This window comes from Euphorbia lathyris, chromosome 3 (genome assembly GCF_963576675.1).
Source record: "Euphorbia lathyris chromosome 3, ddEupLath1.1, whole genome shotgun sequence".
NCBI lineage: Eukaryota > Viridiplantae > Streptophyta > Magnoliopsida > Malpighiales > Euphorbiaceae > Euphorbia > Euphorbia lathyris.
In genome coordinates this window covers 84,750,408-84,769,000 of record NC_088912.1, presented here as the reverse complement: position 1 = coordinate 84,769,000, position 18,593 = coordinate 84,750,408, and the positions used below count along the sequence as shown (strand labels likewise).

General features: G+C 34.5%; 1 protein-coding gene and 1 non-coding gene across 4 annotated transcripts; both read right to left on the bottom strand.

Moving 5' to 3' along the window:
* Window positions 1–449: 449 nt before the first annotated feature.
* On the bottom strand, window positions 450–9,752 carry LOC136222994 (uncharacterized). 3 transcript variants are annotated; one of them, XM_066010727.1, is made up of 10 exons: window positions 9,593–9,752; window positions 9,285–9,500; window positions 8,092–8,135; window positions 7,262–7,530; window positions 5,913–6,505; window positions 3,957–4,293; window positions 3,112–3,376; window positions 2,866–2,958; window positions 1,447–1,899; window positions 450–923 (listed from the first exon to the last, which is right to left on the bottom strand). In XM_066010727.1, exons 2-10 carry the CDS (start codon window positions 9,487–9,489, stop codon window positions 582–584), a joined length of 2,601 nt encoding a protein of 866 aa, XP_065866799.1. In that variant the 5' UTR covers window positions 9,490–9,500; window positions 9,593–9,752; the 3' UTR covers window positions 450–581. The 3 variants fall into 3 exon arrangements, with proteins under 3 accessions (XP_065866799.1, XP_065866800.1, XP_065866801.1); XM_066010728.1 differs by having other exon boundaries at window positions 9,285–9,495; window positions 9,593–9,747; XM_066010729.1 differs by having other exon boundaries at window positions 5,913–6,502; window positions 9,285–9,743.
* Window positions 9,753–17,464: 7,712 nt separating this feature from the next.
* Window positions 17,465–17,571, bottom strand: LOC136225228 (small nucleolar RNA R71). The gene has a single exon (XR_010686954.1). It is a non-coding gene; the product is annotated as a small nucleolar RNA R71 (small nucleolar RNA).
* Window positions 17,572–18,593: the final 1,022 nt, after the last annotated feature.

Sequence of the window (18,593 nt, the reverse complement as noted above, 5' to 3'; positions counted from 1 at the left end):
AAAAGTAGAGAGAAGAGAGAGAGAGAGGAACCAACCTTGTTTGTTCTTGTGAGCATGAAACATGAAAAAGCAAAATGTTGTTGATCCCGAGGAAGAAAGCACTTTCATCTCTAAAGAGAACAAACATTCATCCCTTTCTCTGATAAAAGAGAAACACTACCCACCAAAAAGAAACCATCGTTGTCTCCCATATACTCCAACATAAAGAGAAGAAGAATAAAGCAAATCTGATCATCATGAATCACATCTTTACTTTCTGGATACAGGGAATTTGATTTCAAATTTATATATTCTTCTGACCAAACCTAAGTACACGTCGATATGTAGTCTGCTTTAGTTTTGTATATCCAAGCATTATGCCATCAGAAACTCTAATAAACCTGATAGTCAGTTGCACGGACTTGCAGACAGGGGATCATAAACGTTATGCAGAAGATAGTTCGAGAATATGAAAAATTGAACATAAGATATGCATTGAATAGAAAAAAGATTATAAGGGTTACTCATTTCATAAAGAAAACTAAACTTTGTATTACTACTCGAGTCCCTTACAAACAAGGGGTCAGATGCACATTTACGTTTCAGAAGTTCGTTGTCCAGTTGAAGTGGCCCAATTGAGGCTGCTGGTAGGCACCAACTTGGGCACCAGGTGCAGCTGGGGCAACCCCAACTCCAACATTGCCACCCATAACTTGACTCAAATGGTGTGGGTTTGCCATTCCAGCAGGTGTTGGAGGAGGTGGCGGATATAAGCCCGGGAATTGCATGTGAGAAGATTGTGTAGCTGCATTAAATGAAGAGTGACCAGTATGGGATGGCATGTAAGCACCATGAGGTGTTTGCCCAGCCATGTTATAGTACTGAGCAGACTGCAAACTCTGAAGCTCCCTTGCATTCTGAACCCAAATTTCAGATGTCTCAGCCTGCATATTAGATTCAAAGTCAAATAATGTTATTCACCATTTCAAAGTCAACATATAAGGCAGTAGCAGTGGCCACAGCTCCTGAAGGGCAGTTTAGGATTTAATAGAATCTTAAACCTGAACTATACCAGTTCGTACTGGTTTTGGTAATTTGTTAGAATCTTTTTATACATTAAAAGAAATTACGATTTCATTCTAAAAAACAAGTTCAGTCCTCTTTCAGTTTAGATGAACCCACAAAATTCAATATCTTCTACTCAAAATACCCCTTTAGTTTAATGAACCCCTTTATCTTATCCCAAACAAAACCATACAAGTTCGGTCCGATTGGAACACTAACAATGACTTTTCAAGGCATACTCAGGTTCATATAGAGAAGTATCTCAACGGATAGAGAAAAACATTAATCACGTCAACTGACAAGGAAGTGGGCAAACTTTGGAGTAGGGTGGTTAAATCAACCAAGTTTATCAGAAAGAATAAGATTGTTAGTTTCTCAATGTTCAACTTAACAAATGTTTACCTGTGGATTAGGTACATAGAGATTCCCATCTTTATACTTGATTCGAGATGAATCTTCAAGGCCAGTTGCACTTCCAACAACACCAGGAGCATTCATTGCATACCCAGCCGGACTAGTGAAATTCCCAAACCCAGTGGGACTGCCACCAGGAACTGGCTTAAACTGCTGGATCCCATATTTCAGGCCATTTGCACCAAGATGAGAACTACCTCCAGGCATCAGCAAGTAACTGCTACCATTCGATGGATGTGGATAGGCAGGGTTACTAGAATAGCCAGGCATGGCCATCTGCGGAACATAAACTGGAGAAAGGAACTGACGATAAGGCATAAGGTTAGCAAAATGTGAAACATGAACTTGTGGGTACATCTGGGCCATCTGTGGCTGCTGCTGCTGTTGTAACATGGGTATTGATGAAGCTGGCATACTGTTGGCTGTATGTGAGGTTAAGGCCTGTCGATGAACATCAATAAATGTCAATGGAAACCACAAAATGCCAAATTCCATATATGAATACCACAATAAGCTGAGAAGACGAAAGTAACAGGTTTTAAAACAGATCCTTTACACATGAATCAGCCTAGCATTAGCTAAATTGTTCAGATGCTTAGCAACCAAACATGACATTTTTTCCCATTCCAGAAACCATCATGAAAAGGCAGAGCAGAATTTCCATCTTGCTATAATGCACGGAAACTCTTCATGACAAGCGTTTCCCCGTTTCCGGCAGGTGTGGGAAACGGAAACTCTCGGACACTGATACGAAACTTTCCGAGCACGTTTCCGTAATTACCAAAAATATGAAAAGCGTCTCTCAGTTTTTAAATGGTTTTCCCTACCAATTTCGATTAAAATTTTGGAAATTCAAACTTTCTATTTTGCAGTTCGTGCTCAATCTAAGATTAGTAAAATTGAAACTTTCTATTTGAGAGATAATTACTTCCTTGTATCCTTCAATTTAAAGAACTTATCCATATTTCTTTCTCCTATAATCCTTGTCTCTTGAATATTGATTGAGCTTGGACTTTCTTCATCTTGTTCTTCAATCATGTTTTTATTTAATGTATTATTATATTTTTAATATTTATAAATATGCCCTTATATTTTTAATATTTACACGTTTCCCTCACGTTTCCGTTTCCTATGTTTTCCAGAAATTACGTTTCCCAGTATGTTTCCGTTTCAGTTTCCGTATCCGTTTTCGTTTTCGTTTCCGTGCAACATAGCCATCTTGTAATTATATATCTCCAAATTTAAAAGAGAAAATAAAACCAATATGGCATTGACAACTTCTCTTGCACATCTGCAGCAACAGACATTATAGAAGACAAATACACATTTTATCCATGCTTGCATAATGAGCAGACAAAACGGATGGCCAGTAAACTACACAAACATATTTATGCAGTAGCAAATTACCTCATGTGGTGACGGCAGACCCTGTCCTCGAACAGCTTCATCAATTGCCGGTCTGAAATATGACATGTCATAACCAGTCTGGGGATCATAACCCTGCTTGGACAACAAAAAGACATCACAAGTTAAAATTAGTTTTCAAACAGGTCCTCAATAAAATGCAAATGTTTATTTCAACTAGAAGCTTGAACTCTTGGTAAGCACCTACAATAGCAAATAAACTTTCAACAATCAAAGAAATGAACTCACAGAAAAGCTTGGTAATTCAGGAGGATCTTGCTGCTGCTGTGACTCAGGAGGAGTATATGATGGACTATCATCCCGAACTAAGCCAATATCAGCATAATTGTCCAAATTTGGAGGACTTGAAGCTTTTTCAGGTAATTGATGCTCAGACACTACACCCGATGCTGGCGAATCAGACTCAGAATTTCTAACTTGTTCGTCTACTAGCTCTACCTGCTTCTTGGCAGAAGTATCATCGCTGGAAGTCTCTGGTACAGATACTGACAAGCTGCAATTATCCTTTGGTTTTTAGTTTAGATAAATGAGAATTAAGATGACATTGTTATTAACTCAGTTATAATGTCCAATCAAACATGCATAAGCATATTTCTGAGGACTTGTATGAATGGAGAACTGAATAATCATTGTACCATTTCGGCCAACTTTTTTCTCTCCAAAACTCACTTTATTACATTACAATTTTATTTATCCTATTGATTCTAATTTTGAGAGGGCGAGCCTTGGCGCAACGGTAAACGTTGTTGTCGTGTGACCAAGAGGTCACGGGTTCGAGTCTTAGGAGCGGCCTCTTGCCAAATAAATTGGCAGGGGAAGTCTTGCCCCCAGTACACCCTTGTGGTGGGACCCCTCCCCGGACCCTCGCTCAGCGGGGACGTGTAGTGCGACCGGGCCGCCCTTTATTGATTCTAATTTTGCCTCTTTTAATAGCTTGTCTAATCTTATCCCTTTCTATCTCAGAGTTCATGACTGTTGCAAATAGTTACGAACTAGAGTTTTATATTACACTCTTCAAGTTCAAATGTTCCACATTTTTATTACAATTCGTCTGAATGAAATCAAATACGAACCTTGCAGTAGACTCTGTAGAATCTTCTGTTACACCAACAGCTTGGAACCCAGCAGCAACATTTCTGGTAGAATCAAACTCCACCCCAAAACTTCCAAAGGTTAGTCTGCACCTCTCAGTTTCAGGTACTCGAATATGTTGTGCTATGATTACATTCTGATTTTCATAGATATTCGCTCGTGAAAGCTTATCCTGCAAATCAGCTGCATCCGACTCTAAGTCCTTAGAGTTGTCAGCTTGAGGTGAGTTCGATTTTGTAGGTGTTCCAATCACTCCAGGGCTACCAACACTTGTTTTTTGGTTTGATTTTGGTTTCCATTCTTTATTATGCTGAGAAGCTGCACAAAAATGCCGGAGTAAACTATGGCCTTTCAGGGTCGATGAAATCCAAAAACAACTTAAAAAGGGGGAAGCTTAACAAATGCTGGGCACATTAATCCATCAAAGGAATACACCAACATTAGAGATTTATTTGCCAATTAAACCACTACTACAAGTAAAAATTCATACTTTTGCTATCCAAAAACTTGTAATACTTAAAAAGAAAGAAACTTCAAAAGGAAAGAGTCATAATTATACTCAAACAGAAGTAGATATCATGCACATGAACAGAAATGAAACAAACATTAAGGTCCCGTTTGGTAAGATGTAATGACCTTTGTAATGGAATGGCCATTACATTGAAGGCTCATTACCATGTTTGGTTGCATGTTACAATTTTATTGTAATGGAATGAGGAAACCATGAGTTAAATTTTGTTGAACAAATCTTGTAATCCCCATTACATAGAAAAATGACTTAAATTCTCATTACATTCAAAACATATCCTAATTCTTACTTGCAAAGCTTCATCTAACCTCTCATTTGTCAAATCTCACCTCTCATTCTTGTCAAAAACGCAAAAAGTAGAAAAACATGAAAAAAGAAAAAAAAAAACGAAAAAATGCGAAAATAGAAAAACGGTGAAAAATGTTGAAAATGGAGATTAAAAAAAAGGTGAAAAATGTTGAAAATGGAAATTAAAAGAAACGAGAAAAATGTAAAAAAAAAATATGAAAAAGCGAAAAACTATAAACTAATTTATTAAATTCAGTTAATCTAATTTTGTATTTGATTTCGATTTGATTTTTCACATTTTTCGTGTTTTTCACGTTTTTCGTTGATTTTAATCATGAAAATAAAATTTTATGATTACATTTAATTAGGAAAACATAAGTATTGTAATGGTAATTACATTCCATCATTTTCTTTTTAATTGTCAACCAAACATGGTAATAGAATCACTATCTCATTCCATTACATTACAACTTTGATTACATTACAACTTTGATTACATTACGACCTTGATTACATTGCATTACAGCACACCATACGGACCCCAAGAATGATAGAGTCACAACACAACAAGAATATTGCAAGGTAAAGACATGTGATGTACTTCAACAATGCCTCATCATAAAAATGTACTTGTAAAAACAAAATCAATCTTCATGTGAAATAAAACCAATAGAATAACCACAAAAGAACTAGTAATCAATAAAGGGCGGCCGGGTGCACTACGCGTCCCTCCCAAGCGAGGGTCCGGGGAGGGGTCCCACCACAAGGGTGTATTGGGGGCAAGCCTTTCCCTGCCAAATTTTTTAACAAGAGGCCGCTCCTAAGACTCGAACCCGTGATCTCTCGGTCACACGACAACAACTTTTATCGTGCGCCAAGGCTATCTTAGAAAAATTACAAGCATACATTAGTATCAAACACACTAAGTATGTTTAGGAAGGGCAAGAATTAAGGCATTGATCCCCTAAGCAAAGAGAAACACTGTAACTGCATCGCAAACAAGAGATTACTCACAATCAAACAAAGCAAAAAGAGGAAAAATAAGAAGTAAAAAAAAGGCCAAGGAACAACAATGTTTTAAAGTTAATTTACCGCAAAGGAAAAATTCCAAAAGAATTACCCTTTTGATGACCCACAGTTGCTTGATGTGGCCTGCCATACTGATTGCTTAAGAATGCCCTGCTGACAGAAACATTGGGCATGACAGATTCGGTTGCAACAGTTTGACTAACTTCATCGCTCTTGGGAATCGCAAGGAAAGGTCGAAATGATTCTGACAATGAACCATCCCTTCCTAGAGCTGCATTTGGAAAAGAACTACTAGATGCAGAAGTGTTTTTAACTGCACTTTCAGAAGACTGCCTGCGACCACCAACTACCCCAACCTCACGCTTAATAGCTCCAACTGCAGCAATTGATCTGGATTCAGGAGACGGCACATGAACAGGGTCTGTTGAAGAGGAATACACACCAACAACAGAATTGCTGGAGGGCAGTGATGCAGAATGATGTTGAGAATTGGATTTTATTACATGTACCCGTGTTGCAGCACTTGGGATTACAGCTCTCTTATCATCAAATGCTACTTTCCTGTCTGTGAAATTTGACATAGAATCTCTGGTGTGTCTAGATTGTGAATCAGTAGACCCATTAGAAGGTTGAGACAAATTCCGAATACCAGATTTTCCACTGCCAGATATTCCTGATGAGCTGCTGTAAGCAAATGAAAACCAAATTCAATTTTCGAATGGAACAGAAAATAGTTCAATGCTGAAAAAGCAATAGTCAAGAACTTGCAAGATAAAGTTTACCAATATAGGCACAACCTCTACAAAGGTTAGAAATTGGAAACAGATATCTCTAAACCATTTTACAAAGAAAAACCAATATGCTGGCAATGGCATAAATTCAATGCAGAATTCTAATCCAGCCAGAAACACCAAATTAACTTCCTAAAACAATTTGATAGCAAAAGAAAGAAGAGGTGGAAGGAGATTGACATTTTTAGAAATAAATAATTTTGGAATCATCATAATAAGATAGGAATCTTTCATAATTACGCTACTTCAAGGAGTGTCAAAACTATGATTCAAATCAATAAAGACAAACACAAGAACAGATTTCTTGCAAGCTAATGCAGCACACTTTAAAGGGTCTATGTGCTTTGGGTTATCAAAGAAATGCATGAAGTTCATGAATCATATGTTGGAAATAATTATCTCGAAAGAAATATTGGACAAAAGAGCCAATACTCAGCACAAACACAAGGGCACTTAATGTATCGCTGCAATTACATGCAATGCAACCCCTCCTAAAGGACAGAAAATTACTTAACATCTCAATCTAGTAATTTTCACTTATAACTAAGTGCAGATAATGGAACACAACTGAATTGATTCTTGCCAGCCACCAAAAAAGAATGAAGATTATAAAGTGGGGAAAGAGCAGAAGAAAACCCAAATAACGTACCCCTTTTCAGTAACAACTGCAACACGATGCTCATTGCTGGATGCTGAACCTTGCTGCAAGGCAAGCTTTGGTTCTCTCGTTGTATTTTGGTTGACTCTGTTGTCTCTCACAACACGGAACTCCCGATTAGTTCTGGCATTTCCATATGCAGCATTTTGAGTGTGTACTACTTGTCGAGCATTACGATCTGGAAATGCACGATGTTTTATCCCTTGACCCACATTCTCAGATTTTTTTATTACATCCACAGAACCCCTGTAACCCATACTCTGAGGCAATAAGCATACAGAATCATGAAAAAAATGTTAGAATTGAACTTAAATTAAGAAATGAATCTTAAAGAATTAAGCTTAAAGTATGAAATGAATATTAGGCAAATGAGTCGATAAAAACCATCAGGATTTGTCAATCAAACCATATTCTTTTTGTTATCAAAACATATGCATACGCAATACAATGGAAAAACAATTTTAAACATATGAATCAATACAAAATTCCTTCATTATCACACCCATCACAGCTTTTCAACTATAATAAGGAAAAGTGAGGACAAAAGTTATTATTTTTACACAGGCTTCCCATGTCACAAGATAATCATGTGTGCCTGACCAGAAAATGATAAAACCAAAACAAAGACTGCTCAGAAAGATTATGGAACAATTGACGAACAGCTTCAATATACTAGGTTTAAGCCATAGATGTAAAATTCAAGAAATCAAGATAAGCAAAGGAATACGTATCCACAAAGGTCTCATTCCTAAACAAAGGGACAAAAAGCAAGAGAGAGAGGGATCTCCAAAGGAAAGGAACAATGTAGTACAAGATTGTACCTCTTTTCTCTTGTCTCTTCGACTCTTCACTTCATGATATGGATCTGATGAAAACCAAAAAGAAAAAGAATATAGTTGAAATCAGAATTATGATCTTTACAGGCTAAAATTTACCCTCTGATAAATAAAGAAAAACAGAAGTCAGCCCAAGGAGGAAACTGACATGGCACAGCCTGCCATCAAGAAATTTAAGCTTTTCTCTTCAAAAGATTTCTTCCCTCCAATCCCAACAACAAAAATAAAAACATAAAGGCAAACATACTTTATGCTGCCTTCCCTTCAAAATTTCCAAAAATCAAGCAGAAGCCAAACACAATTTTATAGACTAACAGAAAGTCTAGAGTACAGCCATAAGTCAGCAAATAAAGTACAGCCATAAAGCCATAAATCAGCTTATCTAACTTTGTCAACAATTATAACCGAAGTCCAAAAAGACTTGCAAGAAGATAGAAAATTAAAAAAACAACACTATGCGCAGTGCCACCATTAAGGAAGCAGCAAATGCACAAAAAAAAGAAGACTATCCATAACAACTACAATGACACAAGTGCAATGGATGAACTATAGAAACCAAGCAGAATCATACGACATATCAATTGAATTGATCACCTGAATCCAGTAACAGCACTAAAACTTGACAAAAAAGACTCTTTAACATTTCCATTCATTTTCAACTTCAACAATTGCTCTAAGACACATAAGTGTAAAGCCAAAAGCAACAAATAGTAACTTATTTATCGGGGGAAAGTTGAGTTGCTTTAATTTATGTTAGGAAAGAAATAGCTACTATATATCAATTGGAAACACTAAAAACACACAGGAACCTGGCAAATGGAGTGAGAAACCGAGCAAAGCAAATGGGGAACTTAACCTTGAAACCCCATTAATTGTAGAAAAAACAGCATTGGCAATCCCATTGATTCTAACCTCAGAAACTCTCAAATAGCGGAAAGCAACATATACCCACGAATCAAAACGCTGAGAAATGCCAAACCAAAGCCAAAAAAAAAGCATGCCGAGAAACAAAAATCCCAAAAGATAACTCTTAGATAATAAACCTCAAAAAAGCTCATTCAGAAACTCAAAAAAAGGGCACGGGAAGACCAATTGCGCATCATCGAAAGGGCAAAGAAACAATAAAGAAGGAATTGAGAAAATGACAATGCACACCAAATAAGTGGTAAAAGACGGACCTTGATGAAGCAATCTCTGGGTGGTCTCATTAGGATCCATATTGTACTCTTTTAGGGCCATGTAAATATCAGAATCAGAGAAATTGCCCACAATTTCCTTGATTGATTGTATCGTTTTCCTGACTCCCGCAGAGAGTGTATGTGACTGTGATTGCGTCGCAGTAGTGTTAGCAGCAGAAGTAGTATTACTAGCACGGGCGACCATCTCTCACTACACTTCAAAATCAAAATCAACAGAAAAATACAAATCAAAAAGGCCGAGAAGAAAACAAAAACAAAGCTTTATATATCAGGGGGTTTATATGTACCTATCTATATCTATAATCTGAAAAGATATGAAAGAAAGATTAGGGTTTGCATTTATAGAAAAGAAGAAGAAGAAAGAACGGCTTTGGGCGGAGAGAGGGGTTTGGGTTTGAGCAAGCGAGGGTTTTGAAAACGTATTTACCCCCCACACCCCACTCTTCGTCTTCGCTGGGAATTGGGGGTTTTTGTTATTACGAATTTACCCTTTCCCTTTTACTCTTATTACGTTCTTCCCCTATCCTTCCTTCAAACTTATGCCGTTAATTCGTTGAATTTATTTCCTAACAACAAATATTTATACTCCTCTTTTTTTTTTTTTTTTTGTTGAAGTAAATGCTCCTTTTTTTTTTTATTATTATTACTAGTCGAAAACCCGTACGATGCACGAGCTATGAAACTTTTATATAATTTAGATAAATAAATAAATTGACATATTTACTTTTAAATAATTTTATATCATGCTATGAAAAAAATTTATATTATGTATATTTGAAATTAATATATATTTTTTAATGATAATTCAAATTAAATTAATTTTAAAAATAATTGACTACTTTTTTATAGAATTTTAATTAAAGATGAATGATTTATTTATTTTTACAAAATTCAATGATTTGTACTTTTTAGGAATTTTAATACATTTTTATATTCTAAATATTCTGTGAAACAATAATAATAAAATAGCAGATTAATTGAGAAATATATTAAAATATAATAAAAAATCAAAAATTGAATTAAACTATAATTAAAATTAAATATTATATTTACGATACAAAAGAATTACAATATAGGTTAAACAAAAATTGAATTAAACTACAATTAAAATTAAATATTATATCTACGATACAAAAGAATTACAATCTATGTTAAAATGGAAGCAACATCAATATATTATTCTATAAACTATTACAATCAATACTTTTCTAATGTTGCATGTGAAGAAACTTTATCAATTCAATATGTTACATATAAAAAAATAAAATTCGTAAGAATTAGTCACAAATTCATCTTGATGATAATTATTTTGGTTGATGGAATTTCATGATCACCAAGTATTCGAATTCAATTATTCATTCTGCTACAATAACTCAATATATATAATTGAATCAGTTTAAGATGATGATTTCTCTTATTTTCATCTCGTAATATCTCATCAAGACATTCGATCAATTTGTTCTTCATTCTTTCACTCTATAGAATATCAGTCATACTCGCAGATATCACTTATTTGACTTCATTAATATTTTCGAATAATTATATATTCTTGAATTTTGTAAGTAAGAAAAACAAAAAAAAAAAGAATTGAAAAAAAATGAAGGGACGAAAAAGATAATTAGGAGAGAACCATCTTCCTCTCGGGTTATTTTTTTTTTTGAAAATAAGAGAGAATGTCGAGACATAAGCGTATAAAGAGGAGAGTGAAAATATTTTTTGCCCATTAATTAAATATTTTATTTTTTCTTAATGAAGTATTAAGTCCATAAATTAATTTTAGTTAAATAGAATTAAATCGCAATTGTAAACATTTGAGAATTTAAAGAGATTCAAATAATAGTATTTTCTTAATTAATATTTTTCAATAATTTGTCCTATGATCATATTTCATTTTCATCTGTTAAAAACTCTTGAAATACTAACAATTTTGTACGAACCATAATATAATAGTTAAAAATTATATAAGCCAATGTTGCAAAAGCAATTATCTCAATATCCATAATTAATGTACATCTTTAGGATTTTGAGCATCAAAATTTATTTTTATTTACCTTGATATTGAATTCGTATCTAGCATAATCCACATTCTTCAAGAATAAACATCTTATCAAGCGTATTAGACGCTTACAATCTCCTTGTCTAGAAAATTGGGAAAAAATAACTTCTTGATAATAATAATAATAATATAACATAATTTATATTGAAATAAACTTCATTGTAAGTATAATATTCCAATATCTCTTTAATATTTTATTTAATATGTCTCAAACTTCAATGAACAACTATCGTGTGAAACTTTATATCTATTTGTACCAAAATGCATAAAAATAAAAAATACAATCCATGTCAATTAACTAAACTCAAACTAAAAAAATGAGTGGATTTCAACATGTTCTGAATTAGAAAAATTAATCTAACTTCAATTAAAACTAAAAATTGAGTTCATAAAAAGCCGAAAATCTAAATTTTAGTTAGAGTTAACAATCAAAACGATAACACCTAGGAACATATACTAAAAAAGAATGCAAATATACAAAATTTTTATTTTAGTCATTTTGAAAAATAAATAAATAAAAAAGAAAACATGGATAAGGTAGCGAGAGGTATGGAATCTGGATAACGACAGAAATGGAATTTCATCTCTGAAAGATGAAACTATAACAACAATTGTTTAATAAAAATAAAACAACAGTACAATTGAGAAAGCCAAAAATTGAGTTCATATAAAGCCGAAAATCTAAATTTTAGTTAAGAGTTAGCAATCGAAACGATAACACCTAGCAACATATACTAAAAAAGAATACAAATTTACAAAATCTTTATTTTAGTCATTTTAAAAAAAAAGACAAATAAAAAAGAAAACATGGATAAGGTAGCGAGAGATATGGAACCTGGGTAACGACAGAAATGGAATTTCATCTCTGAAAAATGAAACTATAACAACTATTGTTTAATAAAAAGAAAACAACAACACAATTGAGAACCAAAATAACTACAACATATGAAAAAAAATCGAATAATTACCTTGAGAAACATAAGAATTTCTTGTAATTTTTGACACTTTTGTGTTTTCCGGTTTTAGTTGTTCATGCATCTTCTATTTCTGTCGGATTTCTTCAATTGAAGCTATCAGTTTGGAAAAAAAAAGACAAATAAAAAAGAAAACATTGATAATATAGCGAGAGGTATAGAACCTGGGTTACAACAGAAATGAATCTGAAAGATGAAACTATAACAACTATTGTTTAATAAAAATAAAACAACAACATAATTGAGAACAAAATAACTACAACATATGAAAAAAAATTGAATGTTTACCTTCAGAAATATAATACTATCTATCGTGACCAATGAATATAATAGTGGAATACTATCTATCATACTTTATATAGAAGTTTATTTGTGACTTTTGGATTTCATTTGCTTTGTGTTTTTTCATCTTCTCGTAACTCTTAATTAATAGGCTAGTAATTATTTTAATATATTATAAATATAAATTTATTATTTTTAATTAATTAAATATTTTTAATATGATTTTTTACTACGTTGACAACTCATCAGAAAGACCTCTAAAACACTTCTTCTCATTTCTCTCTGCTTCCGTAATTATATATAGTATAGATTATTTCACTCAACCAAACTTCAAAAGAAAATTTTAATCAGACGATCATCCACTTAAAAGTATGGTTGTAAATGAGTCGAATCCTTTGTTAGCGGTTTGGTGTTCAGTTTGATAAAAACTCGATTATGTTCGGTTCAATTTATAAATAAGTTAATTTGAGCATAACGAATTCAGTTCGAAAGCTCGCGAGCAGGGTTACTTATAGACAATGGCGAATAAAGGATTATTCGGTTCAGGACGGCGATTTTACACGTTCGTTCGCAAAAAAAAAAATATTAAATCGAACTTGCTCAAAATTAAGCTAGATTTCGTTTAATAACCTAACATGTAAAAAAAATTAGATTTAGAGAGGACCGAACAAGTAAAAAAATTAAAAAAAAAGATTTCAGAGAGTCTACCAGGCCAAAAAATAATAATTTGGATTTAAGGAGTCCTAACAGGCCAAAAAAAGGGGATAATTACTAATCTAACCCAATTAAAGACCCCAATTTACATATCTAACCCATATTGCTTCAATTTTACCAAATTAGACATTTAAACCCATTTTGGACAAAACTACCCTTATTCTTATATAACAACCATCTCCTCCTTCCCTTTCATCTACTTTCACATTCTCACAGCAAAATTCATCAACTCAACCCAAGATCTAAGCACATCCATACCCCATTCAAGTTCATGTAAGTATCATTTCTTCATTTTCATACACATTACTAGAAATACACAGTTGGTATTCGAATGCATCTGTTTGAATCTTGACATTTTTCGATTCCGCCATTATCGCCCGATGTGTCGCATTCTGGTGCTCAAATGCGACACAGAGAATCAAATGCGACAAGGACTAACATATAGCTTGTCGCATTCATAGCCATGTCGCATTTGGCGGTCGCATTTTATGTAGCATGTCGCATTTGGCGGTCGCATTTTGGTATAGCTTGTCCCATTTGAGTCGCATTTTGGTGTATCATGTCGCATTTAAGCATCATTTACATATGAATCGGCTTTATTATGTTTTGATCACGTGTCCATTTTACTAAATGTAGAAGTATGTCAACCAAAGAGAGGTGTACGTGTTTTTTATCTTGGAACGGACTGTGGACCACAGAAGGAACTGTGATGACATACGTGGGTGGTAAAGTGAAGTTGTTGGTTTTGCCAACAGAGATTGACTTGCAAAAGTTGAAAGAGAAAGTTTATGGTGCACTTCGCGTTGATTCAACTTCGTATGATCTCCAAATGTCCATGCAGGCGACATATGGTCTAAATAAACTGCGTGGTGGGATAGCACATATTGATGACGATGAAGATGTCATGGGATTCATAGAGTATTGCCGAATGAATCCGACCGATTTGATTCCATTATATGTTACTCTAAACATGCGAACAACAGAAGCTTCAGCATTGCGACCTAACAAGGATGTACATGTTAACAAGGATGGACATGTTGGTCAAAGCAAACCAACGAAAGTAGTAAGTAATGATCCCACCATCGAACTGGATGCTCCTATACATGGTAAGGATGACAACGATGGTGGAAATGGTATCGATTATCAGAACTACAATAATGATGATTATCTGAATAATGATAATCATGATCATTATGATGAGCATTATGATAATGATTATTGTTACGATAATGGTGACAATGTGGAGAATGAAGATATCACTCTGAATGAAATTCATGTTAAAAGTGTTCATGAAACAGCTAAGCAATCTGCATACGTCCAACGTATCCCATATGAGGATGGTGATGAAGATAGAATGAAAAGGATGACTGATCCATTTCGATGGTGTCCAAAGCCATGTGATGCGCCCGTGAATATGATTGCACCTAAGCAATCAAACGGAGGGACTACTTTAAGGGTCAATGATATATTTTCAAACAAAGTTGAATTGCAAGATTCACTTGGAAAATATGCAATTGAAAATTCGTTTGAATGGAAGGGTTACAAATCAAACAAGTCTTTGTTTGAGGTGAAATGTAAGGATGTGGACAAATGTAAATGGAGGGCTGGAGGGATCGTCATTCCAGGTTCCAATTTGTTCAGGCTTTCAAGAATGGATGGTATGGACATGCACACTTGTGGGAGAGATCAGATATGTCCGCACCATAGGCAAGCGGGGAAACGTGTTGCAGGGATACTACTCCGAAATAGGTTTGATTTGGAAAATCGGGTGCATTGACCAAAGGATATTGTTTTTTTATTTTGAACGAGATTTTTCTGTTAATCTCTCTTATATGCAAGCTTGGAGAGCAAGACACTGGGCATTGGAAGCGCAGAGTGGTTCGCCGGAAGAATCGTTCATGTTGTTACCGGACTACTGTGAGATGTTGAAGAGTGTTAAGCCCAAAATATACCTAAAATATCATCAATAATTACATTAATATTGCTACGAATTTATGCTATTTATAAATGTTTAGGAAGCTTTTACTCTCGAATATGTTTCTTTCTTGTAAGGTACATAAATATTTGGTAAAATCCAAATAGGAACGAAAAGAGCTCGAAAACAGAAGAAAAACCCTACAAAAGGAGTCGAAGATGACAGAAATTAATAACGCCAAATCGAGGACGCGAACGAAAGCAGAAGAACCAAAAAACATTCCGTGCCGCGACCGCGGCCCCCAAATTCATGGTCGCGACATGCATTCCCCAGCTTCTCCTTCCTTCGTTTGAAGACCAATTGATGCTCCCCCATTCTCGGTAGAGAATTTAATATTCTCGGTACGAGCAGGAGATTTTAGAAACCTAGTTACACACTTTCGTTTTCGACGAAACACGATCGTTCGGGTGGATAAAGATGTCCTTTCGCAACGGACACGATCCTTCGCAACGGGCACGATCCTTCACAACGGACACGACACTTCAATCAAGACTCTTCAACATCTATAAATAAAGAGTTGATGGAGAGTTGAAGATATGTAGAAAAAAGAGATTAGTATAGAATTTATGCAGAAATTCCGAATCAAGTGATTCAGAAGTTAGATTTCGATTCTGTTCAAAAGCAATATGTTGTACACACATTATTTATTCAATAATAACAAGTTTAGTAGCGTTTAGTCATTGTTCCAGTTTAGTTTTCATTTTGGTAGTAGACCGACCCAGTCTCTATTACGAAGATTCAACGAGAAGATTGAGTAGAGGATCCGCCCCTGAGCCTGACAAACTCTAACGAAACCCAAGGAAAGGATTGATCAACCCGTTCACTTGCAAGCCGTCGAATGTTTCCATGCTCCATGTTCTCTGTAAACTTGTATCAATTTATATTTCATCTAATAAAGTCTGTTCCATTCGATAGATTTTTATGCAGCACTTATGGTAACCAATCCACTAAAGTGACTGCTGGTGTTTTCATTAAAACGTATTTAATCCAAAATCTTTACAAGGAAACTTTGTTGAACACTTAGGCAAATTATTATATCGAAAGAGTTTTAATTTGATTAAGTGCAACTATCCCGAAAGGGTTTTGTCATGTTCAAAGCCAATTAATTAGAGGTTCCGTCATTTATTTCATCTTTATAATTCGTACAAAGTTTAAAGTTGTTTTCTTTGCTTAATTCAAACAAATACATTCGTTTACTTTTCTAAAAAGTACTAAAAGTTCCTATCTTGCAAATTCATTCTTAAATCAGAATATTTTCTAACATTTTCATAATCTAACCTAATTCTCATTCTAGCAATTTCAAAACCAAAACCGATTAAACGATTTTCCATAGTATAAACCTTAAAAGTAAATTTAACCGATTCAAAATAAGTTTTGTTTAAAAAAAACGTTCCCTGTGGGATCGATATCTTTTATTACTACAAGCGTATACCGTGCACTTGCGGAAATCGCTCAACAAGTTTTTTGGCGCCGTTGCCGGGGAACGCCAAATTTTTTGACAAAATTTTAAATTTTTCGTGTTTTATTACGAATCTAGGTTTATTCATACTTATTCAAACTTTTATATTTTTAATTATTTTCCATTACTAACATATTTATTTTTCAAATTCTATTTTGTAGGTAGTTTCTGTTCGTGCGAAATTTCAAGTTCATGCGCAGTTCTCGAAGTTCAGGCACGTCACCAGATCCTATTGACCCAGAAATTGAAAGAACTCTTAAAAAGAACAAGAAAGAAAAGAAAAACAAAAACAAAACCCCAATAAAAACTAAAATTACTGAGCCAGAAGTTATGGCCACACTTATGGATTACGCTAGGCCAGGAGTGGCTGGTGTAACAAACAGTATAGTTAGACCCCAAATTAATGCACATCATTTTGAAATTAAGTATGCGTTGCTTAATATGTTGCAAAATAATGTAACGTTTTACGAGTTACCTAACGAAAATCCTAATACCCATTTGACAAATTTCTTAGAAATTTGTGACACTTTTAAAATTACTGATGTAACTGCAGAAGCAATCAAACTTCGCCTTTTTCCTTTTACTTTGAAGGATCGAGCCAAAGAATGGTTAACTTCTATGCCAGCCGCATCAATTGAGACTTGGGAGCAATTAGCCCAAGCATTTTTATCAAAAAAATTTCCTTTAGCAAAAACTGCAAGAGTCATTAAAGAGTTAACATCTTTTTCTCAAAATGATAATGAAACTCTTTATGAGTCTTGGAAACGTTTTAAAGAACTTCAACGTTTATGCCCACACCACCAATTGCCCGCTGAACTTTTAATGCAAACATTTTACAATGGACTAAATCCTACAACTAGAGGTTCATTGGACGCTATGTCTGGAGGGTTATTCATGAAGAAAACATCTGCCCAAGCAAGAGAACTTTTGGAAGAAATGGCAATCAACAGCAGTATGTGGCCCGCGGAACGTGGACACGTACCATTAGCGAAACTATCATCCTCAACAACATCATCAGTTAAAGGTATAGTGAATCTTGATCCAGTAGCGATGTTGCAAGCCCAATTTTCTGCCTTATCGCACAAAATTGATAGGTTTATGGCACCGTGTGATTCTAATGGTAAGCCAATCCAAACAGATGTGGATTACGAAGATATGAGTGAAATTGAACAGGTAAATTTTGTCCAAGGGCAAAACCAAAATAATAACCCTTATTCCAATACATATAATCCTGGATGGAGAAATCATCCTAACTTTAACTGGAGAGATAATAATAATGCTAATGCTAATCAAAATCGTACTACTAATTATCAAAATCAATCCAGAGATACGATTAGCACTCTATCTTCTAAAATCGATAAAATTATTGATGCTATGAGCAGAAAAATAAGTAATCACGACGATGGTTTTAAACGGATCGAGAATAAATTCGATCAGCTTATTAAAAACCAATCATCTAGCATCCATAATTTGGAGATTCAAATTGGACAACTCGCTAAATCAATTCCATCCCACAAAGAGGGAAGTCTTCCAAGCCATACGGAAGAAAATCCGAAAGAGCATGTTAAGGCTATCACTCTTCGTTCAGAGAAAAATTACTCAGGCCCGGAAATGCTCGGAAATTCGACCTTACCTGGAACTGATTTACCGAAGCCCAAAGAAGATACATTAAAACAAAAAGATGCACCAATTGACTCTAGTACTAAAACTATTGTATCCAAACCACCTTTTCCACACAAAGTCCGCAATAAGGACTATGCCAAACAACTTTTAACATTTTTAGACAAACTTAAGAATTTGCATATTAATTTAACGTTTATGGATGCGA